The sequence below is a fragment of the Triticum urartu genome, chromosome 6A (genome assembly GCF_056163025.1).
Source record: "Triticum urartu cultivar PI428250 chromosome 6A, HENAU_Tu73, whole genome shotgun sequence".
NCBI classification, from domain to species: domain Eukaryota; kingdom Viridiplantae; phylum Streptophyta; class Magnoliopsida; order Poales; family Poaceae; genus Triticum; species Triticum urartu.
Window position 1 is genome coordinate 196,064,424 of NC_141878.1, and position 26,996 is coordinate 196,091,419.

Sequence of the window (26,996 nt, forward strand, 5' to 3'; positions counted from 1 at the left end):
AAATTCAAACTAGCTAGGTTAACTAGGTTGGCTAGCTAGGTTAACTAGTTTAATTAGGTTATTTATATAGGTTAACTAACTAGGTTATTTATAGTAAGTGCTTAATAGAACTAGTTTATTTATAGTAAGTGCTTAATAGAATTAGTTTATTTATAGTAAGTGGTTAATATATTTTGTTTATGCAGAAATCAAGTATTTGCCCCTGCCACATCCCAGTAGTCGACCCCTTAAGACCTCTAGGTGAGAATAGCTAAATGATAACATGTTGTAAATGTCGATGATGAAAATGCTAGTGTACTTGCCATGTCATTGATGTCGATGATGATGCATTCTGAATATAGAGGATGTCTTGGTGTTCTTGTTTGCAATGTGCCTCCGAGTGGCCTATATTTTGCTGGAATGTTGATTCGTTTCCGTCCTGACAAATTTTAGGCGTTCAATATGTCATGTCTTTAGCGAAGGTCATGCCGAATTTTTTCATGAATTTTAGCATGACTTGTGCTACAATGTAGGGCATATCAAGTGCTTGTGTTGAGTTTCTTGGTAGTTTCCTTCGATCGATTTCCAATTAATGTTTCAACTATGAACATAGGAAATGTCTGACGATGAAAAGGAATTCGGTATGTGTGAATACTGTGAAGACGGGCGCGACCTGTGCGACAGGCCTCACCTAGTTGGTGGTAGGCGCTTCAACATCATGCTGGATGAGAACTTCGAAGTGGATACGGTAAGTCACAATGACAAGATTTTTTTCGTAATTAAGCATTACTTCTGCTTCTTTCGCTTCAACTTATAATTTTAAATTTTTACTATTCTACTAGTGTATCCCCTGCCATGCAAGAATTTATGTCTTGGATAAGATTGGCTTCAATACTATGGAAGTATGGAGGTAAAGAGAGTTCACTTAAGGACCGAGCATGGTTATACTTTTGCCGTAAAATTATACAATGCAGACACATACACCTATTTTGAATGAAAAATTGAGAGCACTATGCAAGGCTTATGCATTTGAGCCTGATATGCTTATCACCTTTGATATTCATCCAGAAGATGAAATTGAAGGTAATATCGACATCTGGGTCGATGTGCAGACGCCTCCAGTTCTACCATTATGTGAGTTTCTCAACCATATTTATGTCTTGGATATTGTCTATTTAAAAATAGTTGACAACTAATTTCTATTGGCAACTTATTTCCATTCAAGTAAACATGTCCGGCGCTTGGTAGACAGCACCTACTTCTGTCCCGGGGTTGAACTAAACTGCGAGGAGATAAGTCATTATGTTTCATGGCTTGAGGATCTTGATATTGTCAAGACAGGTTATTTTCCTAGACTTCGAAATATTAGTACTCAAAATGTGCGACCACTAGTGTATTGAACTATGGTCACATCTATTTAGGAAAGTTGGTAAGATTTTTACTATTTGTCCTTAGTGCATCTTTTGCATACATTATTTTTTAAGCTAAACTTCATTGCTAAGTATGTTACTATGATGTTCTTCAACAGGGGCTCCCGATGAATGTTGTGCCTCATTGGATCGAGCCTAAAAGTCGCATGACAATGGTTAGCTTACGGCTAAGACATCCTACATTGCACATGAGTGCATTCAAGATTTCTCGAAGCGAGCAAGTCTTAATAGTCAAAGACTGGGGCAAAATTGTGAAGGACCGCAGCAGAGAAGTGCTAGGGGGCAGCAATTAGAAGAGCAACCCACAATTAGGAGACAGGTTCATCTGCATTCTCCAATATGATGAAGCAGGAGTGCTACACATGTTCTATGCTATTTTACCTGAGAGAGAGCAACCAGAGTGATTAGCTAGCTAGAATGAGTTTGAAGATGATAATGTGCTACACTATGACTATGATGATTAAATAGCTAGTGTTGGTGGTAATGACTATGATGATTATTATTAGCTAGTGTTGGTGGTGATTAGATAGCTACACTATGACTATGATGATTAAATAGTATTGGTGGTAATGACTATGATGATACACTACTGCAGGATGCTGCTAACGCGACACTACGATCAGAGACCCTTCGAGAAACTGTGTGCGATGCAATAATCGCAAACGGTGGTGTATGAAAACCGTCCAAAATGTGTAAAACGTTTGCGATGACGGATGCATCAAACACGGTTCAGATTTTAGTTGCGTGTGCGATGAAGGGCATATGGTTTAGTTCAATTAACTGTTTGCGATGAGGAGGAACAAAAGAAATGGGCAGCCAGATGAAGGCGTGTGCGATACACAACATACAGTTCACTCGGATGAACTGTTTGTGATTAGGCAACACAAAAGAAACGGGCAACCAGATGAAGGTGTATGGGATATAAAGCATATGGTTCACTCGGATGAATTGTTTGTGATTAGGCAACACAAAAGAAATGGTCAGCCAGATCAAGGTGTGTGCGATATACGGCATGCGGTTCACTCGGATGAACTGTTTGCGATGACACAAGAGAACAGAAACGGTTCAACTTAACAAGACGTGTGTGTTGTGCAATGGGATTGCATGCGGTTCACTCAGCCCATGTCGTCAGTGTGTGACCTTTGTGGCAACCGTTCGCTCCCCAGGCGCCTCTTTGTGTATCGTGGCAACCGTCCATCGACTCTTCGCCTTTCCCTCTCGATTTGGAACTACTATCGCATGCTAGCTCTTCCTCCCTCCTCCATTTTCCTTCACCCTTCCTTCTGCCAATGTTTGATCATCTTCTCCATGAGGGATTAAGCCGGAAACAACCCCATTATTCTTGCCCCGATCTGAATGATGATGCGGTGGAGGAACTCATTGATCGGTGTGACGTCATCACCTCGGCTAGCATGGCAGGTTCGTTCAAGACCATTCTCGGCTCAAATAATAACATCATTACAAGGAATCCAAGGGTCCAGGAGTGGTTTGATCTCCCTTATCTTCTTCGTCGTGACCCTGCTGACTGGCGCGGGGACGAGGGAAGACTCACCTTGTGTAAGTTGATATCGCTTGATAATGATACGTATGATTTTAAGATGCCATTGCTTGAGGGCAAGGCTTGGGCAGGCGAAAATGGAGATTGAGTTGTTTATATTGGGTACAACTGCGAGTGGGAACTTGTGAATGTGTACACTCGTCATCGGGTTCCACTTCAAAAAATCTCAGACGACTGCCCAGAGGTTGAGTACACCGGTATTCTACGTGAGTTCAAATACGATCATGCTGACTGTCGTCTACGAAAGATAGCAATTTTTTAAGTTCCCAACCGCTCTTGGGGTTATAGGAATGCTTGTGTTGTCGCTATCTTCGACAAGCTTGTTGTCGTCCTTCATGGTTCGACTCGATGGATATTGCTCAAAGATCAGTTTCTATACACAGATGAGTATTGTGATGCATTTCAATACGAGGGTCTTGTGCTTGCTGCCGCCACTCGTGGCACTGTTTTTGCATGGAATCCTTATGATTTCGATACGTTTGTCTTCCACCATAATTATAATTGTTTCATCCACATGCATGGCGGTTAGCTAGTTTCCCTTTACTAATTAACCTTCTTGTGTTTCCAAGGTCATGTGAACATTCCACCACCTATACTTGAAATTTTTATTCACGAGCATGAGGACGAGCAGGACCCATATACTCAGTGGTGCCTGGGAACTTATTCCGATGGATCACCTCTTCTTGTCTGTATATAGGGCAGTGCTGATGTTACTAAGGAAGCAGGTGTTGTCTCGTATGGTCGCACTCTCCGGACCTATTCCAGCATCCGTTGCAGGGTATTCGGGGTGGATACTAGTGTACTAGCGCCAACACCTTCTCCCTGGTTCAGTATTGAAAGTCTTAGAGGAAACTCGCTCTTCCTTGGACAAAACTATCCAATGATGGTGGAAGGCGATCTAGCTGCTGTTGACGCAACGTTACTACCATTTATGAGAAGCAACTATATCTATACCTCGGACATTACTATGCTTCCCTACCATCCCAATATGGGTCCTGACATAGGTCGCTTTAGCCTCGATGATCAGTCGTGCATTGGTCTCGAGATTGACAGTAGCTGGCCCTTCCCAGAGAATCACTTCTGGTTCAAAGCAAGCGTTTCCAACACCAACGAGTGGTTGAGCTGAAGTTCATTTCATCGCTTTGTTATTTGTTGTGTGAGAATTTTTTTACTAGAATGTTTTGTTGGAAATGATCTATAATACAATGTGTATCCTCGTTGTCGTTGTGGGTTGATGACTTGTTGTATGTAATCAATGGTACATTTGCATATGCGTCCATGAACTCACGCCTGCTGGTGGTGTCCATATGAACAGTGCTAGTGATTTTAGTTGCAAAAATTAGATAGTGCGAGTGATTTGTAGCTGCATATTTTGACAAATCGCAGTGTTACAAGGTTGACAAATGGCAATGTTACTAGATAAGCAAATTTCAATCATTCCAGTTTGAGAAATGGCAACATACCCAAAATGACAGATATGCAAATCTTACACAATTGTTTGTACGTGGTTGCACATGGGTCATGCAAAACAACCATTTGCATTGAAGGGGATGCAGAAATCCTGTTCGACACATTTTCCCTTGGCTTCCTGGGGAAGCTGTCGGTTTGCATACGGGTGTTCTAACTAAAACGTTTGCGATGGGTGTTTTATATTTAACTAACATTGACATTTTTTCAAAAGAAAATCATTTGATAAGTCTGTACATTAAGAGAGAAAAACGCAAGTTCATTCAAACCATATCTTTCATTCAGTCACACTGCGAATTTATATTCATATGATCAAGAATTCGAGACCAAAAAAACTATTTCCGGCGGAGGCGGCATGCCGCGCCGTCGTTGTCGTCCTCCAGGATGCCGTTGTTGAAGTCTTCAAGGCAGCAGAAAATGTTCTTCACTTGTAAATCAAACATCATGTCGTCGTGCGGTCGACGGGCGGGGCGCGGGAGGACGGCAACTTGCGCCGCTGAGAATAGCGGTTGACGGCAGCGTCCCATGCCGCTGGGGGGGGGCGCATGGGCGCGGCGGGTGCAGCCAAACGCACGGGGACGGGCGCTGGCGCTGGCTTGTACACGAGTTCACGCGGGTCCGCGGAGACCTCGCTGTCGCCCGCGGCTTCCAGCTCTGTGATAGTGCTCGCCGACCAGCCCGTCAATGCTATGGAGATGGTCGCTGGCACGGGCGTTGGGACGGGAGCGGGGGCAGCAACCGCCGCGGCCAGCTCGTTCTGGGCCATGTCCATGAGGCCCCATTACTCCTTATTTTCTATCTCCTCCGGATCGGAGTCAACTTCACCAAACTTGAAGACTAGTGGCAGATGATCATTCTGCGCCATGGTGGTGGAGGTCTGCAAGGGGAAGGGGAATGGGAGGCGAACAGTAAGGCCGCCTGTATTAAACAGTGGCTCGGGAGCCATTCATGGATAGGAAGGCGGGCGTCCATGGAAGTCAAAGGGCTCGCTTCCTAGCGAGCCTGCGCAGCGTACAGCTTGCACGCTTCCTGATGAGCATGTGCATTGGAGGACAGCTTGCACCCCTCTCGGTCAGCCTGCGCCCCGGACTGTGCTCGCACGCCTCCTCTTCAGTCAAGGTCAAGTAGTTGTCCGCACGGCACCTCCTATAGCCATTAAAACCAAGACATGTGGCGTCGCGTGAATGGTTAACAGAATGCACACGGTTTGAATTATACAAACATTTGAGATATTAAAGTGGCGGCTATTTTTTTCAAAATGCCTTTGTTGGCTGTCATTATTCGAGTGCGTCTTCTCTCAAAATGGACACGAAAAATACCACATCATGTCGAGTGCCATTCCATGATAGCATGCCAAGTTTCATGAATTTCAGACGAGTTTTGGATTTACTAGAATTTAAAAATGGGGCATCTCAATGTTTTGCTGGCAATCAGCGGTGCCCTGGTGTTTGAAATTCATTCCTATTTCTTGCATGGGACCTAAGCATGCACCCAAGGACACAAATTTGATTTTTCAACCAATTTATATGCACTGGAGCATGTGCATGTAGTTTAAATTTGAATTGTGCACATAAAAGCATTAAAAACTCAGTTAATGCATAAAAATGTCCAAACGAACCCCGGAAAATCTAAAAAATTGACACAACACTCTTGTTGTTCTATATTGAAACGAGATTTTTTTTTGAAAGCAATAAGAGGCAATGAATATCGTTTCGTCCCCAAAGGTGGGACGTTCCCTACCGAAACCATCATGCTTGTTGTGAGAAGCATATACCCGAACCTTCCCCAAATTGGACAAATGTTTTAACACGGCATGTTCATGCCACTCCATCGTAGCATGCCAAGTTTCAGGAATTTCAGACGAGTTTTGGATTTATTAGAATTTAAAAACCAACCATCTCAATGTTTTGCCGGCAATCAACAGTGCCCTGGTGTTTGAATTTCATTCCCACCTCTTGCATGTGACCTAGAAATTCACCCAAGGACACATAATAGATTTTTTTCAACCAACCTTAGTGCATTGGAGCATGTGCTTGTAGTTCAAATTTGAATTATGCACATAAAATGCCTAGAAAACCTAGTTAATGCATAAAAATGTCCAAACGAACCCCAAAAATCACAAAAATTGACACAACACTCCTGTTGTTCTATGTTGACACTAGAAATTTTTTGAAAGCAATAAGAGGCAATGGATATTGTTTCGTCCCCAAAGGTGGGACGTTCCCTGTCGAAACCATCATGCTTGTTGTGAGAAGCTCTCGTTTGTGAGAAGCTTATACCCGAACTATCCATTTATTCTTTATGGCTTGCCGATCATTGGGCAAGTCAACCAAAGTCCACACTTTGTTCTCATACATGAATCCCATCTCAGATTTCATGGCCTCAAGCCATTTTGCGGAATCTGGGCTCATCATCGCTTCCTCATAGTTCGTAGGTTCGTCATGGTCAAGTAACATGACTTCCAGAACAGGATTACCGTACCACTCTGGTGCGGATCTTATTCTGGTTGACCTACGAGGTTCAGTAGTAACTTGATCGGAAGTTTCATGATCATCATCATTAGCATCCTCACTAATTGCTGTAGGAATCACTGGAACTGATTTCTGTGATGAACTACTTTCCCATAAGGGAGCAGGTACAATTACCTCAACAAGTTCTACTTTCCTCCCACTCACTTCTTTCGAGAGAAACTTCTTCTCTAAAAAGGATCAATTCTTAGCAACGAATATCTTGCCTATGGATCTATGATAGAAGGTGTACCCAACAGTCTCCTTTGGGTATCCTATGAAGACACATTTCTCTGATTTGGGTTCGAGCTTATAAGGTTGAAGCTTTTTCACATAAGCATCGCAACCCCAAACTTTAAGAAACGACAACTTGGGTTTCTTGCCAAACCACAGTTCATATGGTGTCGTCTCAACGGATTTCGATGGTGCCCTATTTAACGTGAATGTGGCCATCTCTAAAGCATAACCCCAAAACGATAGCGGTAAATAAGTAAGAGACATTATAGATCGCACCATATCTAATAAAGTGCGGTTACGACATTCGGACACACCATTACGCTGTGGTGTTCCAGGTGGCGTGAGTTGTGAAACTATTCTACATTGTTTCAAATGAAGACCAAACTCATAACTCAAATATTCACCTCCACGATCAGATCGCAGAAACTTAATTTTCTTGTTACGACGAGTTTCCAGTTCACTCTGGAATTCTTTGAACTTTTCAAATGTTTCAGACTTATGTTTCATCAAGTAGACATACCCATATCTTCTCAAATCATCTGTGAAGGTCAGAAAATAATGATACTCGCCACGAGCATCAACACTCATTGGACAACATACATCAGTATGTATTATTTCCAATAAGTCTGTTGCTCGTTCCATTGTTCCAGAGAACGGAGTCTTAATCATCTTGCACATGAGGCATGGTTCGCAAGCATCAAGTGATTCATAATCAAGTGATTCCAAAAGCCCATCAACATGGAGTTTCTTCATGCGCTTTACACCAATATGACGTAAACGGTAGTGCCACAAATAAGTTGCACTATCATTATTAAACTTATATCTTTTGAGTTCAATACTATGAATATGTGTATCACTACTATCAAGATTTAGTAAAAATATACCACTCATCAAGGGTGCATGACCATAAAAGATATTACTCATATAAATACAACAACCATTATTCTCTAATTTAAATGAATAACCGTCTCGCATCAAACAAGATCCAGATATAATGTTCATGCTTAACGCTGGCACCAAATAACAATTATTCAGGTCCAAAACTAACCCTGAAGGTAGATGTAGAGGTAGCGTGCCGACGGTGATCACATCGACTTTGGAACCATTTCCCATGCGCATCGTCACCTTGTCCTTAGCCAATCTTCGCTTAATCCATAGCCCCTGTTTCGAGTTGCAAATATTAGCAACCGAACCAGTATCAAATACCCATGCGCTACTGCGAGCATTAGTAAGGTACACATCAATAACATGTATATTAAATATACCTTTCACTTTGCCATCCTTTTTATCCGCCAAATACTTGGGGCAGTTCCGCTTCCAGTGACCAGTCCCTTTGCAGTAGAAGCACTCAGTCTCAGGCTTAGGTCCATACTTGGGCTTCTTCACTTGAGCGGCAACTTGCTTGCCGTTCTTCTTGAAGTTGCCCTTCTTCCCTTTGCCCTTCTTCCTGAAACTGGTGGTCTCGTTGACCATCAACACTTGATGCACCTTCTTGTTTCTATCTCCGCAGCCTTTAGCATCATGAAGAGCTCAAGAATTGTCTTATCCATCCCTTGCATATTATAGTTGATCACAAAGCTTTTGTAGCTTGGTGGCAGTGATTGAAGAACTCTGTCAATGACACTATCAACCGGAAGATTAACTCCCAGCTGAGTCAAGTGATAGTGGTACCCTGACATTCTGAGTATATGTTCATTGACAGAACTATTCTCCTCCATCTTGCAGCTATAGAACTTATTGGAGACTTCATATCTCTCAATTCGGGCATTTGATTGAAATATTAACTTCAATTCCTGGAACATCTCATATGCTCCATGACGTTCAAAACATCGTTGAAGTCCCGGTTCTAAGCCGTGAAGCATGGCACACTGAACTATCGAGTAGTCATCAGCTTTGCTCTGCCATACGTTCCTAACGTCATCAGTAGCATCTACAGCAGGCCTAGCACCTAGCGGTGCTTCCAGGACGTAATTCTTCTATGCAGCAATGAGGATAATCCTCAAGTTACAGACCCAGTCCGTGTAGTTTCTACCATCATCTTTCAACTTAGCTTTCTCTAGGAACGCATTAAAATTCAACGGAACAACATCACGGGCCATTTATCTATAATAACATAGACATGCAAAATACTATCACGTACTAAGTTCATGATAAATGGAACTTCAATTAATCATATTACTTAAGAACTCCCACTTAGATAAACATCCCTCTAATCATCTAAGTGATCACGTGATCCATATCGACTAAACCATGTCCAATCATCACGTGAGATGGAGTAGTTTTCAATGGTGAACATCACTATGTTGATCATATCTACTATATGATTCACGCTCGACTTTTCGGTCTCAGTGTTCCGAGGCCATATCTGCATATGCTAGGCTCGTCAAGTTTAACCTGAGTATTCTGCTTGTGCAAAACTGGCTTGCACCCATTGTATGTGAATGTAGAGCTTATCACACCTGATCATCACGTGGTGTCTCGGCACGACGAACTGTAGCAACGGTGCATACTCAGAGAGAACACTTATACCTTGAAATTTAGTGAGAGATCATCTTATAATGCTACCGTCGTACTAAGAAAAATAAGATGCATAAAGGATAAACATCACATGCAATCAATATAAGTGATATGATATGGCCATCATCATCTTGTGCCTTTGATCTCCATCTCCAAAGCACCGTCATGATCACCATCGTCACCGGCTTGACACCTTCATCTCCATTGTAGCATCATTGTCGTCTCGCCAACTATTGCTTCTACGACTATCGCTACCGCTTAGTGATAAAGTAAAGCAATTACATGGCGATTTCATTTCATACAATAAAGAGACAACCATATGGCTCCTGCCAGTTGCCGATAACTGTGTTACAAAACATGATCATCTCATACAATAATTTATATACTCACGTCTTGACCATATCACATCACAACATGCCCTGCAAAAAAAAGTTAGACATCCTCTACTTTGTTGTTGCAAGTTTTACATGGCTGCTACGAGCTTAGTAAGAACCGTTCTTACCTACGCATGAAAAACCAGAACGCGGTATAGTGATTGCTTTTTGATCTTCAGAAAGAACCCTGTTCATTGAATCCGATTCAAGTAAAGTTGGAGAAACTGACACCCGCCAGCCACCTGTGTGCAAAGCACGTTGGTAGAACCAGTCTCATGAACGCGATCATGTAATGTCGGTCCGGGCCGCTTCATCCAACAATACCACCAAATCAAGAAACAACTAGTGACGGCAAGCAATATGTATATACCCACGCCCACAACTCCTTTGTGTTCTACTCGTGCATATAACATCTACACATAGACCTGGCTCGGATGCCACTGTTGGGGAACGTAGTATTTCAAAAAATTCCTACGATCACGCAAGATCTATCTAGGAGATGCATAGCAACGAGAGGGGAGAGTGTGTCTACGTACCCTCGTAGACCGAAAGTGGAAGCATTAAGTAACGCGGTTGATGTAGTCGAACGTCTTCGCGATCCAACCGATCAAGTACCGAACGCACGGCACCTCCGCGATCTGCACATGTTCAGCTCGGTGACGTCCCTCGAACTCTAGATCCAGCTAAGGCCGAGGAAGAGTTTCATCAACATGACGACGTGGTGACGGTGATGGTGAAGTTACCGACGCAGGGCTTCGCCTAAGCACTACGGCAATATGACCGAGGTGGAAAACTGTGGAGGGGGGCACCGCACATGGCTAAAAAATCAACTTGTGTGTCTATGGGATGCCCCCCTCCCCCGTTTATAAAGGAGGGGAGGAGGAGGGCCGGCCTCAAGGGGCGCGCCCAAGGGGGGGATTCCTACTCCTAGTAGGAGTAGGTTTCCCCCTTTCCTAGTCCAAGTAGGAAAAGAAGGAAGGAGAGGAGAGGGAGAAGGAAAGAGGGGGGCGCCGCCCCCTCCCTAGTCCAATTCGGACCAGCCCATGGGGGGGTGCGGCCTCCCCTTGTGGCCGCTCTCTCCTTTCCACTAAGGCCCATGAAGGCCCAATACTTCCCCCGGCGAATTCCCATAACTCTCCGGTACTCCGAAAAATACCAGAACCACTCAGAAACTTTCCGATGTCCGAATATAGCCTTCCAATATATCGATCTTTATGTCTCGACCATTTCGAGACTCCTAGTCATGTCCGTGATCTCATCCGGGACTCCGAACAAACTTCGGTCATCAAATCACATAATTCATAATACAAATCGTCATCAAACGTTAAGCGTGCAGACCCTATGGGTTCGAGAACTATGTAGACATGACCGAGACATATCTCCGGTCAATAACCAATAGCGGAACCTGGATGCTCATATTGGCTCCTACATATTCTACGAAGATCTTTATCAGTCAAACCGCATAAAAACATACGTTGTTCCCTTTGTCATCGGTATGTTACTTGCCCGAGATTCGATCGTGGGTATCATCATACCTAGTTCAATCTCGTTGCCAGCAAGTCTCTTTGCTCGTTCCGTAATGCATCATCCCACAACTAACTCATTAGCCACATTGCTTGCAAGGCTTATAGTGATGTGCATTACCGAGAGGACCCAGAGATACCTCTCCGACAATCGAAGTGACAAATCCTAATCTCAATCTATGCCAACTCAAAAAACACCATCGGAGACACGTGTAGAGCATATTTATAATCACCCAGTTACGTTGTGATGTTTGATAGCACACTAAGTGTTCTTCCAGTATTCGGGAGTTGCATAATCTCATAGTCATAGGAACATGTATAAGTCATGAAGAAAGCAATAGCAATAAACTAAACGATCATAGTGCTAAGCTAACGGATGGGTCTTGTCCATCACATCATTCTCTAATGATGTGATCCCGTTCATCAAATGACAACACATGTCTATGGCTAGGAAACTTAACCATCTTTGATTAACGAGCTAGTCAAGTAGAGGCATACTAGGGACACTTTGTTTGTCTATGTATTCACACATGTACTAAGTTTCCGGTTAATACAATTCTAGCATGAATAACAAACATTTATCATGATATAAGGAAATATAAATAACAATTTATTATTGCCTCTAGGGCATATTTCCTTCAGACTGCCCTAGAGAGGGATGGACCTGGCCCTTGTCGTAAGACCGCGAGACGGGGTGATAGGAGCATTAATCGTTACCGCGAGCTCCCAACACACTAACGGGTTTGGATGTATGATCTGATAGGCCCCTGGCCTTTTCGCACTAACCACCACGCGGGATAAGTTATGGGCACTCGGCGTCGTATGATTCTTCCGAAAGCTCTTTAGATGTCACAATTCAGAGATGTGGGCTGATTGCTGGGGTGGACAGTAACCGCGTGCGCTTGTATAAGGAGGTGGGTCTAGTCCCCTGCCAGTTGCGCAACGCTCAGGAGTGCTTAGAATGATTGGCCCATGACCCCTTCGCACTTAGGATGTAGTTGGCGTGCTGACCTCTTTGTTGAGCCTAGGTGGGACTACGGCGTGTCGATCAGCCGAGGCCGGATATGACCCGAAAAGTGTGTCCAACCGAAGTTAATCAAGCGTGTTGGGTAAGTTGGTGCACCCATGCGGGGAAATTTATTTATTCGAATAGCCGTGGCCACGGTAACAGACGCTCGGAGTTGTATCCCGGTCTATTACAACTAAAACTGGATATTGGTGATACTAAACTGGTATGATGACTCCGTGGTCGCTTTCTCATGGGGTGTACGAGGAAGGATCTCTGGGCATGGCTAATATATACTTGTTACTATATGTTAAGTTACTCTACTGTCTTCTGTTGCTGCAAGATGCTAGTCTTCGTTAGGCTAGGTCTTCCCCTCTATTCTGGCAATTCTGTAGTATAGTCCACAGATATAGCCCATTCCCTTTGATACTGATGCATACTTAACATAGATCTGATGTAAGTCTTGCGAGTACTTTGGATGAGTACTCACGGTTGCTTTGCTATATTTTCCCCCTTTTACCTGATTGCTGCGATTAGATGATGGAGCCCAGGAGCCAACTGATCCCGCCGATGACTACTATTATACCGAGGGAGCCTACTACTACGTGGAGACTGACGACCAGGAGTAGATAGGAGGCCCCAGGCAGGAGGCCTGCACCTTTTCGATCTAGTTGTCGTTGTTTTGCTCGGCCTTCTTAAGGCAAACCTGTCTATTTATGTATGTACTCAGATATTATCGTTTCGCTGACTTATGTATTTGGTCCTCGTGACCTTCGCTTGTAATATAGAACTTTATATTGTCTTTGTGTCTAGAGTTGTGTTGTCATATCTCCCCGTGAGTCTCTGGCCTTGATCATGCATGCTTGCTTATATGATTAGTGCACGGTCGAGGCAGGGGCATCACACCCATGCCCTACTCTTCTTCCTTGGAGCCCACGGCCTGGACATCACCGATCGAGGCAAGGTCTACAATTGACGTGGACAGACCGAAGTGGCGGCCTAACCGGTGTCGTGCGACTCTGCCTCCGCACCCTCCCGCACGCTGTTCCTCGCACACAGGCACGCCGCGCGTCCGCGACGGACGGGCCATGAGGCATGCCAGTGTAGACCTCCGACTGGGAGCCCGACGCCATGGGGACTCAGTAGCACCGAAGGGATTGAGCCACCACATCTTGGTTACGGCGTCACACGCCTCACGCTACTAGCTCTGACGGATCCAAGCGACATTTGACCGGACACAATGGATTCCCTTCGTATCAAGTTCTATCGCGGTCGGGCGCACTCCTCTTGGGAGCGGTGGAGAGCCATGCATACGACCCTCTCCTCTTATCTCTACACGGGACAAGGTCTCGACCAATGGATCAGGAGTTCTCCGGGGCAGATCACTGCCTGTCATGCAGGAGAAGGCCGGAGTTCGTCAGAGAAAAGCTTGAGGACAGAGGGAAGTGAAGTGTCTACGTTTGGTATGGAGAGCGGATAGGGATGAATGTATGTGGGATCGGTGTGGGTCATAATGAGTTGGATCCGACGTGATGGACACGTCCATGCGTCCCAAATCCACCCCACATATTAGGCTGAATATGGGGCTGCCTGTTATTCCGGATGTTGGGCTGCATTTTGGGATGATTGGTTGAGTGATTTTTTTTGTCAAAGAGTGTCTGGGCAGGTCTGGATGGTTGACGCCAATATAGGACGCCCGGTTGTACATGCTCCGATGATATTTTGGGAGAGAAATCTAAACGGGAAATAGCTATTCTGCATATGGGCAGGTCTGGATGGTTATCTACACCCCGAGTGTGAACAGTAAATTTTAAAAATAGCAGCAAAATAAAAAATATATTTTTTGTGTAAGATGTTCAAATGTATGAGGTTCATGCAAAATTTCAGCTTGTTTAAACATTTGAGGAGCTTGTGGCGAAAAAACAAATTCCAAGGGTGAGAAATTTTTGAAAGCAACACTGTTCATATCAGGTTTTGTCTTTTTTGCCACAAGCTTCTCGAATGTTCAAACAAGCTGAAAATTTACACAATATCACGCATTTGAGCATCTTATAAACCACAAAAAGTTCAAGGTGTTCTTTTTGCTACAACCGGATGTAGATGAGCTCGGGGAACGACTTGAATTTTCGTGGTGAAAGGGGCCGTAAGATCGATGCATCGCATGACACAAGTGCGTCTTTGAAAACAGCGTGCACACACCCCAACCTGAGGCCGGCGCTGCTTTCGACGCCACGGCCACCACGCTGGCACAGGTCGCCATATTAATTCCTTCTTCGGTGAGATCGCCGAGGCTTCCTCCCCCCTCCTCTCCGCCACCCGCTTCCGTTCCATAAAAATACTCCCGCCTTTCTGTAGCCCACCCACTGCGCCACTGTTCGTGACCTTTTACAGTGCCGCCCTAGCCCCGCTGACGCCTACTCCGTTTGGTAAAAACGCCGTTGCTCAGGTGGAGTTATCGCTTGGGTACTGGAACAAGGAAGGATTTTAATGCCGGAGGGCGTCGTCGCCGCGAACCCTTTTTCGTGCGCGCTGCGGCTGTCGCGTCAATGCCGACCTCTCCCTTTTATGGCGCGCGGAGCTCGAATGCCTCGCTCCCTGTCCCGGTGGTGATCGGGCCGCGCTCGTGCCGTCGTGTCCGCATTGACGCATGCTAGCTAAATCTTGGCTTTCTTCTTCTACTATCTCTGCCCGCTGGTACTTCCCGCTGGACGGCGGATCGAGCTTCCTGCCTGGATTCTTGATCGCGTGCCGCCTGCTTTGTCTTGTTGCGTGAGTGCGGCTCCCGGCGGCCACGTCCGGCGGGATGCTCGAGGTTTTGGAGGTGCCGTGGACGGTGGTCGGTGGTAAGGCGGCTGGCGGGTGCCCGGGGCCGCCGCGGAGACAGGCGCTGCAAAGCAGCTTGGCGCACCCCAAGGCGGCCACGCGGTCGCCGGGGGCGGGATGCAAGAAGTGCAATTCCGGTGCGAGCGGCCCGCGGCGCAACGGCGCGCGGGCGCGGAGCAAGGAGGAGGCGGTGGTGCCTGCCGCGTGCACTGGCGTTGTCGCCGTCGCGCCAGCGGAGCCGCCGCCGGTGTCGAGCAAGGGGCTCGAGCTCTGCCGCCGTCCGGGGTTCGGGAGGGCGGGCACGCGCTGCGTGGTGAAGGCCAACCATTTCCTCGCGGAGGTCGCCGACAAGGACCTCACCCAGTACGACGTAAGTCGCTCGCCACTCCTAGCCTCTCGCCGAACACAACGTGGCCGTGCATGGGCAACCGTGGTGACCATGACGGTGACACCCACCACGGCGTGGTGTTTTCGATGTCCTGCAGGTCAAGATCACGCCGGAGGTGAGGTCGCGGAGCGTGAGCCGGGCCATCGTGGCCGAGCTGGTTCGCCTCTACCGCGCGTCCGACCTCGGCATGCGCCTCCCGGCCTACGACGGCCGCAGCAACCTCTACACCGCCGGCCGCCTCCCCTTCGACGCCCGAGAGTTCGTCATACGCCTCGCCGTCGACGACGACGGCGTCTCCAGCGCCACCGTCCGGTACACACAATCGGCCGATCCGTACGCAATCACAGTACGCCCTAACGCGCCCCGTCTCTGTGGACGACTAATTGATTTCGTTTGCCTCTACCTGTACCTGCAGGGAGAAGGAGTACAAGGTGGCCATCAAATTCGCTGCCGGCGCCGACCTGCGCCACCTCCGGGAGTTCATGGCGGGGCGGCAACCCGATGAGCCGCAGGGGGGCCTACAGGTCCTCGACGTCGTGCTGCGGGAAGTCGCTAGCCAGAGGTACCTCTCCGTAAGGCGGTCGTTCTACTCGCCGGACATTAGGACGCCGCAGAGGCTCGGCGATGGCTTGCAGTCGTGGTTCGGCTTCTACCAGAGCATCCGGCCGACCCAAATGGGATTGTCACTCAACATCGGTGAGATACTATATGCTTTCGTTGTCCCAACGCTACCTGTCTCTTGATGATCAATTTGATTGCTTCCTTGTGTGTCCTGAGCTTACACCTGGGTGCCGATTTCAGACATGTCGTCCACGGCATTTGTCGAGCCGCTGCCGGTGATCGATTTTGCGGCGCAGATCCTGGGGAAGGATGTCATGTCAAGGCCGTTGTCGGACGCGAACCGAGTCAGGGTAAATTGTGTTGCACACTTGCGCTTATGTGCTATATCCAGACTAGTGATACACTACTACTTACATTACATAGGCAAGACCATGTGAAATTCGTACTTGTTCGGTTGTGAACTGGTGGTTTTTCAATACTTCATGGCTGATGCCTGATTAGTTTATATGGTTGTGTTTGATGTCAAGCAGATAAAGAAAGCTCTACACGATTTGAAGGTCGAAATCACTCACCGGGGAAGTTTAAGACGGAAATACCGTGTCTTCGGCTTGACAGCGCAACCAACTCATGAGCTAATGTATGTTCTGAAATCTCTGTTGGTGCTATTCTTGTGTTCCTGTTTTTTGCCTTCCATTTTACTTTCCAAATAATTGAGGATTGTCAGTTTTAGTGCCATAAAATTCACCTGACCGGACATTAAATGTTATGGGAACTTCAGTTTATTCCAGGATGTTTTGTAGTTATGTACTGGCAATTGAATGTTTGTGTAATAATTAAAAATATTGGAAGAAAAATGATTCGACAGGCTTATTGGTGATGGTTCTACTCTGAGAAATAGAATACTTAAAATATGTTGTAGCATGAACAGCAGTTTTTGTTAACAACTTGAGCATTGAACTGGTTGATACATGAAACTATATGCGGTTAGTTAGGCCTCCTTTGGTTCATATGATAGAAGTATCATGGGAATAGGAAAGTCATAGGAAATGGGATGACATGTATCTCAGTTCCTATAGCAAATGAGATGTCATTTGGTTCATAGGATAGGAATTTTTACATTAGGTCCAAGCTAATGTTTGTTTTCCTTTGAAATGTGAAGGATAGGAACCAATCCTACATAGGAATAGGAAATCTATTCTTACAAACCAAAGGGCTCTAAAGGAATTTATCTTAAGTGGGGTGTTCGGACATTGGTTTCAGCACTGACCGTAAGTCTGAATCTGATGAAACTTAATTGCCTTTTACCTTGGTTCGAAAGATGACCGTCCCATTAGCCAGCCAGGAGAATATCATACAGAGACCAACATTTAAAGAAAACTTCGTGGAAGCCATAGGAGGATGATGTTCTATTGTCATGTGAAATATGGGATGTTAAGAGGATGATGTTCTATTGTAACATGAAATTTCAAGTAAAAACACATATGGATGCGAGCTATGAAAAAGACAAATTCAGCAATGACTAGTGACGTTACTGTTCGGCACTATTCAATGCTGATTTTGTCTTTTTGATAGCTCACATCCCTAATGTATCTGAACTTGAAATTTTGCATGGCAATACAATGCAATGAAATGCAAAAGCCCTTTGCATTTTCTCGAAAAAATAGAACATCACCCTCTTAACATCCCATATTTTTTGAGATTTTTTCGAAACTCTAAAACATCTTTTTCGCGTGGTTTTCACTGGTTTCAACCGAATGTGGGTTTCCGTATGATATTCTCCCTTAGCCAGCCTCATCCACAGCTTCGCTAGATTTCTTTGATTTTTTCCTGTAGGAATCCTATACTATGGAATTCCTACAGAATTCCTACAAACCATAGGAGGCCTTAGTTTTTGGTGTTAGATGTGTTAACAATTGCTAGATAAACTATTCTAATTCAAACTTGTCCTAACTCCTAAAGTGCATAGCGTATTGACGGTGCATGGCATATTGGCATCCTTTCTTACACTGTTACGCAAATATGTACTTAAACATGCAAAAAACAAAGTAGTGGTGCTTGGGCTAACATTTCAGCACCTGCCTTTGCTCTTTTTCTTATAACAGTTTCCCAATTGACGATGAAGTGAAATCGGTTGTAGAGTACTTCAAGGAAATGTATGGTTTCACCATAAAGCAACCACATCTTCCCTGCCTTCTTGTAGGAAACCAAAAGAAGCCAAATTATCTACCAATGGAGGTCAGTAACTAATGTCTTTAGTCTCGCGCTGTCCCAAACTTCCTATCAGCCAGTGCAATACATGATGCTTTTACTATTACTGAATACTGTGTGACACGAGATGCTTATTGACAGGTCTGCAAGATTGTTGAAGGTCAGAGATACAAGAAGAGGTTGAATGAAAAGCAGATCACATCATTACTGAAAGTTACATGCCAAAGGCCTGGAGACAAGGAAATGGATATTCGACGGGTATGAAGTGTTTCTTGGTATACTCAAAAGTGATTGAACTTGGCAATATTTGCAGAGACCATTCATAAGAAATTCAGATACTATCATGCCAAATTTATTTTGAATAATTTCTTTGTTGTTTTCAATAATTAACATGCCAAGTTTATTTCAATCCTTGCGTAGTACATTGAAGAATATTGTTGGCTTCATTGCCACACTTTGCAACATAAGTGACAGATGTGTGTAGCTACTGTTTGTTTTACTGGCACAAATGTAAGTGTCGCGGCACACTTTCTTACCAGCCTGTCCACCTGTCACCGAACTCATATACTTTTGCCAAAGTTGTGGACACCAATTTATTTACCACACCCTTTTTAGCTTGCCACAGTTTAGCAGGAAAATCTTGGCAAAGCTCGGTTATGAACCAAACGTGCATGTACTCTGTTTTTTTGTCAGTGCTTCAACATAATTCAGTCAAAACCCGATATAGGAGGAGTACAATTTTCACTGCCCGCTGCCAATTCTTCTTGTTTTGTTTCATTACACAACATTGAGTGACATAAAACATGGTCTGGCCCCTACCAAAATTGCCTAAAAGACTAAAAGGCAACTGTTTTCAGACCGTTCACAAAAATGGATATGATCAAGATCCCTATGCGAAGGAATTTGGGATAAACATAAGCGACAAACTCACCTCTATTGAAGCAAGAGTTCTGCCTGCACCCTGGGTAAGATCAATGCTGTTCTCCAATTTGCTATTGCCAGCTATTCTGTGCTCATTCCTGACTTGCCTTTCTGTGTGAAGCTAAAATATCATGATACCGGAAAAGAGTCAGAGTGCTTACCTCGTGTTGGCCAATGGGACATGAAAAACAAGGTTAATATCCACTCTGCTGAAGTCATCACTTCTCAGTTGTAGTAGAGTTACTATTGTGCCTGAAGTTGTCAATTCACCACTGAAATAAAATCATTTTTGCAGAAAGTTGTCAATGGATGCACTGTGAATCATTGGGCATCCATTAACTTCTCAAGAAGTGTTCAAGAAAGCACTGCCAGTGGATTTTGCCAGGAGTTAGCCCAAACGTGTAAACTTTTAGGCATGGTATACCTCTCATTTATGCTAGTATATTATATTATACAGAGGCTTGCTTTTTTCAGTTGCAGTAGCAATATTTTTTCAAGTAACTGTTATTTGTTAAACGGCATTGCAGGAGTTCAACAGCGAGCCTGCTATACCAATGTATTCGGCTAGACCAGAGCAAGCAGTACAGGCGCTTAAGCATGTGTATAACGCTGCACTGAAAAAACCCAAGGGAAAGGAGCTTGAGCTTCTTTTGGTAATCCTCCCTGACAACAATGGTGCATTGTATGGTGAGGATGCAGTTTCACCTCCTATTGTACAGTACTTTGTTGCAAATATTTTTCAGTCCTCTGCTCGTCCTTTCTGCTTTTCTCACATATAATGAGTATTAATTTTCAGGTGACATAAAGCGCATTTGTGAGACCGAATTGGGAATAATGTCACAGTGCTGCTTAGCAAAGCATGTATTTAAGATCTGCAAACGATACCTGGCGAATGTCTCACTCAAAATCAATGTTAAGGTAGTTATTAACTGGGACCAATGGTCTTCGTTTCACACGTAGATTTCACGTTCAGAAAGTAAGTTAGTCTCTGATGATAGAGACAATTCACTATATCTCATGTTTAACAATTTTGGTGAAATCAGATGGGGGGAAGAAATACCGTACTCTTGGACGCGGTAAGTCGGAGAATCCCATTGGTCAGTGATGTACCGACAATAATATTTGGTGCGGATGTAACGCATCCTGAAACCAGAGAGGACACCAGTCCATCAATTGCTGCGGTAAGATTTAGCATTACTCTGCTGTCTCTTTAACCAAGTTTCCATATGATATCCTCTAATACGGTGCTTTTACAGGTTGTTGCTTCTCAAGACTGGCCAGAAGTTACAAAGTACGCTGGATTGGTGTGCGCTCAAGCTTATCGGCAAGAGCTCATCCAGGATCTCTACAAAACATGGCATGATCCTCAGCGAGGCACTGTCACCGGAGGCATGATCAGGTATTTCTCATGCACTGAGTCACACCCTTAATAACACATCATCTGTAAAGATAATGCACAAGTTCACTCGAGACGACAAAGAAGCACAGAACAATGTGTGCATTTGATCATCCGTCATCATGCACGGCGAAAGTGTTAAGTAGAGCATCCAACTTCAGATCATTGGATCTCTCTGAAAAAATATCAGGACCTCCCATGCACAGAATGAGCTTGATGAATTTCCTTTCTGTGTGTAACTTCATGCAGGGAGCTTTTAATTTCCTTCAGGAAAGCCACAGGGCAGAAACCATTGAGAATAATCTTCTACAGGTAGTACTTCACTGTGCATGTTGGATGTCTCTTGCAGGGTACAAAAGGCTTGCTAATGCCAACAGTTTTGTGTTGTATGGAAGTTCAGATAATTACGAATTCTTTTCTTCTGCAGGGACGGTGTCAGCGCAGGACAGTTCCATCAAGTATTACTTTACGAGTTAGATGCTATCCGCAAGGTTGTCAACTAATGTTCTACCTATTATGTTGACATGCTTACACGTTAAAGTATCCTAATTGACCCCTTGGATATTTTCAGGCTTGTGCATCTTTAGAACCAAATTACCAACCTCCAGTGACGTTTGTGATAGTCCAAAAGCGTCACCATACAAAACTATTTGCAAACAACCACAATGATAAAAGCAGCACCGACAAGAGCGGAAATATCCTGCCTGGTATATGCCATGCCATTTCCATCATCAAGATATTGATAACTCACTTATTGACTTACATTTTCTTTGCCCTAATAAATTTTCATAACTGCTCACTGGTTGTGCCTAAAATAGGCACCGTTGTTGATTCAAAGATATGCCATCCCACACAGTTTGATTTCTACCTCTGCAGCCATGCTGGAATCCAGGTAAGGACGTGTCCGATTGAATTTTGAAAGGATTGCCTTGATTTCATATTTCGTGGCTATGATTATAGGCTTGAATGTACAAAATGCAGAGAATAGCCTGTACAATAATTATGTTGTTAAAGCTGAGATGATCTTATAGTGAGTTAGCTAATGTCAGTGACATTGCCAGGGCACCAGTAAGCCAGCACATTATCATGTTCTGTGGGACGAGAACAATTTCATGGCGGATGAAATGCAGACTTTGACGAACAACCTTTGCTACACGTATGCTGTTCCCATCCTATAATTCATGATACTTTTTCAGAACCAAAGTTGCATTCCGTTATTCAGTTTGAAAAATATCTTACTAGCTATGTGAATTCGTCGCAGGTATGTGCGTTGCACACGATCTGTTTCTGTCGGTAATTTCTTCCTTCTCACGCTCCTGCTGAATACATTAACTCTTTCAACGTAACAATTTGGCGAGAAATCTGAACTTTGGCCTTTGGTATGTTGTGTTGTTTGAGCAGTGCCGCCTGTTTACTACGCTCATCTAGCCGCATTCCGGGCACGTTTCTACATGGACCAAGATAGCCTCTCGGTGAAGAATGCCAACGGGAGGAATGGAGGCGCCATGAAGACTATGCCGGCAGTGAAAGAGAGGGTGAAGAGGGTGATGTTCTACTGCTGACAAGGGGAAAAGAGTAGCACCCAGGCATGCTATATACTCCAGCTAACACTAGGAGTTAGAGGTTTAGATTAGATATATGTAGGGCGGGAAGAGTGAAGAACTAGGTATCTTGTCCTGTAAAAACTTGGCCGATGTTTTATTGAGGGCGAAAAAAATCCTGCGTAATATATAGCTTATATATTGACAAAGTCAAGTCTGGAAAATGTGCACAAATATGCTTCTTAAGGGCACTCCTTTCTTCAACTTTGCAGGGGTTGTGCTGTATTTTGGGCATATATGAAACACATGATCTTGAGCATATATTGATGCCAGAATTAGGCAAGGCTCATAATTAATTGTCTGATCAGTGTTCAGAAAGATTAGGGATAACAAGCAGTAGCAAAAAAAAAGTAGTAGGAGTAGTAACTTTTGAGCATGGACTAATAGATCTGTGAAAGCAGATTTTCCGCAAAATTGTAATATAAAAAAATCAAGAAAAATAGTTTCATATCTACGGAGCGACAAACCAAACAGCTACAGATACTCCCAGTAAACAGCTATAGATACTTGCATGAAGTCAAAAATATGCTACAACAACAGAAGAACAGGCCATCTTATTTTTCTTATCAATCACTCTACTGCCTTTCCCAGCAGCTCCCCATGGCAGGCCCAACCAAGCAACATTTGGTTCCATCAAAAACTCGGTACTAACTAAATTTCTGGGGGTGGAAACTTATTAAGACTGCTTGCCAGATTTTTCAGGGGCAGTGATCTCGGGTTCTTGCGACTGTTTGATGACCGTACCGTTTGTGGAAGCAACATTTTCTTGAAGGGAACCGTTCCCTGTCCCAACGACTTGAGCCGTCGTTTCTACCGCCTCTGCTTTCAGCTTCTGTTCCCTCTCCAGGTCTTGCTTTGCCAGGGGAGAGAACTGCGAGTCAAGGGACCTTACAGCGCCCAACCACGCGATGACAATCACCAGCAATATTCCTCCAAGGTACGGCGTTGAGTTGGCAAGAGACCCAAATGACAAGATCATGAACTGCTGGATCAAGGCGCCTCCAGATTTTCCCAGTGGGTTGCATACCACATCTATTGCTGCCTTACCTTTGACCTATAATCACGACAAGAGAAGAAGTTACTAAATAAGTATCGAGAATTCGACAACAGCCAGGTATTTGTTAAAGCAAGCATCAAGGCCTGTAGACAATGCATACTAGGCTCTTATATCCATCATAAAATTTCTGACAGTTAAGTACAGATAATTGTTTTTTTCAGGAAGAGAAAGCACGCCTTTTTTCATTAGGAGAGGGAACAACAAACAAGTACAGATGATTGTCAGATAACATTGAGCAAGGATTCTAGTGTGCAGGCAAATTACGATTGGAAGTAAAAATAATGAAGCACAACAACTTAAACATACTATGATCATATCAACATAACTGAATTCTAGTTACAATCAAAGAATTGATCAACCGTTATTTTTTTAACCAGACCTAGTCAAACTATACAGTTTTGCATGTATATTTTATCATATGATGATTGATTTTCATTTTGTAATATAGCAAGTATATCAAATGAAGTTTATGTTCTATTCACATCCTTCCTTATCTGTTCTCAAAATCTACAGTATCTTTTGAACTGTACTAAACTGATACAGCAAAATAGCTCAAAAGTACCATAGTTACATAATCATCATGATTGATGGCATGTTCTGTTTTGTTTCAGTTACTAGTAATTTCGATTTCAGATCTTGGAAATCCAAAACCGTATGAAAACATGACTAGTTGGTTTTGCCGTGTGTTCCCACGCTACTATATTACATGAGTAACTGAAGAGATATTTTCTACATTAGGAACAAGTAACTTTCAGCACTAACCTTCATGTCCTCATCCAAAGGAATGTACGCCATTTCTTTGCAAGGATCGAACAAACTGTACTTTGCACTCTTACTGAAAATGTTCTGTAGTGCCCCAACGAAGACCGCCGCAAGCAAAGGCGTCATCCCAAACGTGGCTAGAAGAGGAGTGAGTGGCTCGCCAAACAAAAGCAGTGAGAAGAATCCAACTCCAGTGACAAGCAACACTGCAGGGGTGATTGTAGCTGCAACTCCCCACCCGAATTTTCTAAGAATTAATCTCCCTAACAACATCATTGTAAACGTAGCTATGCCAGTAGCCGTTGAGAAATCGCCCATGAATGAAGAATACTCGTTAGGACTTGGGAACTGCAACAGAACAACATAAAAGTCAACTACTATGTTGTCTATGAACAAATTGTAAGTCATGATTTATGGATGAACTTACCTGTGCCTTCAATTTCGATTTCCATGTCACCTCTACAAGGTTGATGCTTATACCATAAGCAACGACCAGTGTGGCAAGATCCCTCACATATCGAGATGATACCAGCACCTTCAAACTCTCCCCCATACTAAGCTTTGGCTTATTCTGTAAGTAAGGTTATGTACAGCACCGTCAACAGAAACTCCATATATACAAGTAGTAAAATCACAGAAACCATAACAAAGCTAACCTTCTTCTTCCGTTCGACCGGCAGAGATGTTTTATCAATAACATACTTGTTCACTCCCCAATAGATACCGGCAATGACGAAACCCAGTACAACCACGATGCTCATCATGCCCTTCAATGATATAGCCCATCCGTCCACCCCTGGACCCAAATTCTGCCTCATGTTTGAGAAGTATTTCACCGTGCGACCAGAGAAGATGAGAGCCACATTGGCCCCAAGCCCGAAGAGTGGGTAAAACTCTTTAGCCTCTTCAACCGTAGTAATCTAAAAACAACAGTACGGGCACATGAGAAACTGTATAACTGCTATAGAATCAATCTACTGCGACTGATTCTGAACCAGTAATAAATTATAAATTCCTATGCACACGTACTTAGTCGTTCCCAATATTTTGGAACAGCGGAGGACCCAACAATTTTGCACACTTATAGCCAGGATTCGGGAACGAGAAGTGTTTCCCTGTGTGTACCTGATTGGCAAATCCCCAAAACAGGACGGAGATGACAACGCTGCCCCAGAGCTCCGCCATGACGTAGAAGAGGCAGAAACTCCAGACGCGGAGGATGGCGACGGGCCCCAGGAAGCTGGGGCCGAGCGACGCGAGGAGGCGGTCGGCGAGCGCCGTGGGGTGGATGGCGTCGCGCATAGGGTAGAGCACGTATCCGAAGACGCCGAAGAAGGCGATGAAGGGGAAGATGACGGTGTAGAAGAGCGCCTCCTTGGAGAGCACGTCGGCGAGCTTGGAGTAGAGAAGCATGAAGCCGATGGCCATGGGGAGGTTGACCCACGTCTTGAGGAAGGGGATGATCTCGGCGCTGCTCCCCTTGGCGGTGACGACGAGCACGTCCTTGGTGTCCCTCAGGATGGTGTAGTTGAAGAGGATGCAGAAGAACATGAGCCCCAGGGGCACGATCTTCTTGAGCGTGAGTGCGTCCACGCCGAGGAACTTGCGGGAATTGTCCGGCGCATCGCCGGGCGCCGGCGCGGGGGAGGCGACGGAGGCGGCGCGGGGAGGCCTGAGGCAGGGGCGGAGCGGGAGCGCGGCGGGCTGGCGGAGAGGGGTCGGGGTGGTGGGGAGGCGGAGGGGCGTGGCCGCGAGGCGGCGGTGGCGGAGGAGGTGGGCATGGGCCGCGAAGGGGAGGGCCGGGAGGCGAAGGCGGTGGCTTGCGACGAGGCCGGACTCCATGGGGGCGGAGAAGGTGGAAAATTCCCGGGATGGAGGATGGAGGAGATAAGGGTGAGGGGCTCGGGCAAAGCAGGGGTTTGGACAGGGGAGGGTTCTTTCTTATACCACTCCTCTGATGCCCCGCGGCCACCGCTGGCGAGAGATTAGAGAAGATGCCGGTGGCTTAGTGCGAAATTGTTATTGCCCGACCTACCTTAATTGTGGTTAGGGCATCTCTAGCAGATGCCTCCCTTGTCTCTGGAATAATCGATGTTTACCAAAAATTGAGGCAAAAAACGACTACAAAATTACATCTTCACCCCACAAGTTTACGGGAAGATAAACTTTACGAGAAATATTGGAGAGTTCTTTTTGCCCCAACTTTCTATAAACACCGCCGTTGCCACCCACCGCCGCCCGCGCCACCCGCCGGAATGCCGCAGCCCGTGTCGCTCCTCGCCAGCGACCACCACACCCAAGCGGGTTGCCTCCTCTTCAAGAAAAGTCTAGGGTTCTTTGCCTCTCGCCGGCGCCGTCGTCGGTCCGCCTCGTCTCCGATGACCTTAGGGCCATAGCGGCGCGGTGGATCTTGGTTCTTGCCGGCGGGAGGGCTCTGTTTTCAGTTGTTTTTTCGCGTTTTGTTAGAGTTTGTGTCCTACTCGGGAAGATGAGACGGTGGCGACTCCCTGAAGATGGAATAAGGTTCTTCCCACCTAGCCCCCGTTCGAATGGCGTGTCTAGCATTATTGGTGGGCGTGTGGAGGTGTGTCTTCGGCGGATCTGTCCTTGGTGGATTTGCTCGGATCTGGTCGTAGTTCATCTACGTTCATGTGTTTTCAGGTTGGATCCTTTCGATCTAC

At 45.1% G+C, this 26,996-nt stretch overlaps 2 protein-coding genes across 3 annotated transcripts; one reads left to right on the plus strand and one right to left on the minus strand.

The window, feature by feature from the left end:
• The first annotated feature begins 14,840 nt into the window (after nucleotides 1-14,840).
• On the plus strand, nucleotides 14,841-22,645 carry LOC125512329 (protein argonaute PNH1). 2 transcript variants are annotated; one of them, XM_048677418.2, is made up of 21 exons: nucleotides 14,841-15,791; nucleotides 15,907-16,142; nucleotides 16,225-16,505; nucleotides 16,611-16,720; nucleotides 16,901-17,007; nucleotides 18,473-18,605; nucleotides 18,720-18,836; nucleotides 19,436-19,543; nucleotides 19,621-19,692; nucleotides 19,795-19,917; nucleotides 20,027-20,186; nucleotides 20,296-20,417; nucleotides 20,543-20,680; nucleotides 20,756-20,898; nucleotides 21,145-21,207; nucleotides 21,323-21,386; nucleotides 21,467-21,602; nucleotides 21,714-21,787; nucleotides 21,957-22,051; nucleotides 22,157-22,188; nucleotides 22,297-22,645. In XM_048677418.2, exons 1-21 carry the CDS (start codon nucleotides 15,402-15,404, stop codon nucleotides 22,455-22,457), a joined length of 2,865 nt encoding a protein of 954 aa, XP_048533375.2. In that variant the 5' UTR covers nucleotides 14,841-15,401; the 3' UTR covers nucleotides 22,458-22,645. The 2 variants fall into 2 exon arrangements, with proteins under 2 accessions (XP_048533375.2, XP_048533377.2); XM_048677420.2 differs by having other exon boundaries at nucleotides 14,844-15,791; nucleotides 15,907-16,121.
• A 241-nt stretch (nucleotides 22,646-22,886) lies between these two features.
• LOC125527633 (plastidic ATP/ADP-transporter) lies at nucleotides 22,887-26,257 on the minus strand. The gene is made up of 5 exons (XM_048692145.2): nucleotides 25,441-26,257; nucleotides 24,972-25,235; nucleotides 24,743-24,886; nucleotides 24,316-24,663; nucleotides 22,887-23,550 (listed from the first exon to the last, which is right to left on the minus strand). The coding sequence occupies exons 1-5, from the start codon at nucleotides 26,155-26,157 to the stop codon at nucleotides 23,173-23,175; spliced, it is 1,851 nt and encodes a 616-aa protein (XP_048548102.2). The 5' UTR covers nucleotides 26,158-26,257; the 3' UTR covers nucleotides 22,887-23,172.
• Between the last annotated feature and the right edge of the window lie 739 nt (nucleotides 26,258-26,996).

Coding starts and splice junctions, on each gene's coding strand:
- LOC125512329 (XM_048677418.2), top strand. CDS start 15,402: ATGCTCGAGGTTTTGGAGGTGCCGTGGACGGTGGTCGGTGGTAAGGCG. Junction 19,918..20,026: donor CGTGTAAACTTTTAGGCATG/GTATACCTCTCA, acceptor ACGGCATTGCAG/GAGTTCAACAGCGAGCCTGC. Junction 21,788..21,956: donor GCAGCCATGCTGGAATCCAG/GTAAGGACGTGT, acceptor TGACATTGCCAG/GGCACCAGTAAGCCAGCACA.
- LOC125527633 (XM_048692145.2), bottom strand. CDS start 26,157: ATGGAGTCCGGCCTCGTCGCAAGCCACCGCCTTCGCCTCCCGGCCCTC. Junction 24,664..24,742: donor AATCGAAATTGAAGGCACAG/GTAAGTTCATCC, acceptor GTTCTGTTGCAG/TTCCCAAGTCCTAACGAGTA. Junction 23,551..24,315: donor CTTTGGATGAGGACATGAAG/GTTAGTGCTGAA, acceptor TCGTGATTATAG/GTCAAAGGTAAGGCAGCAAT.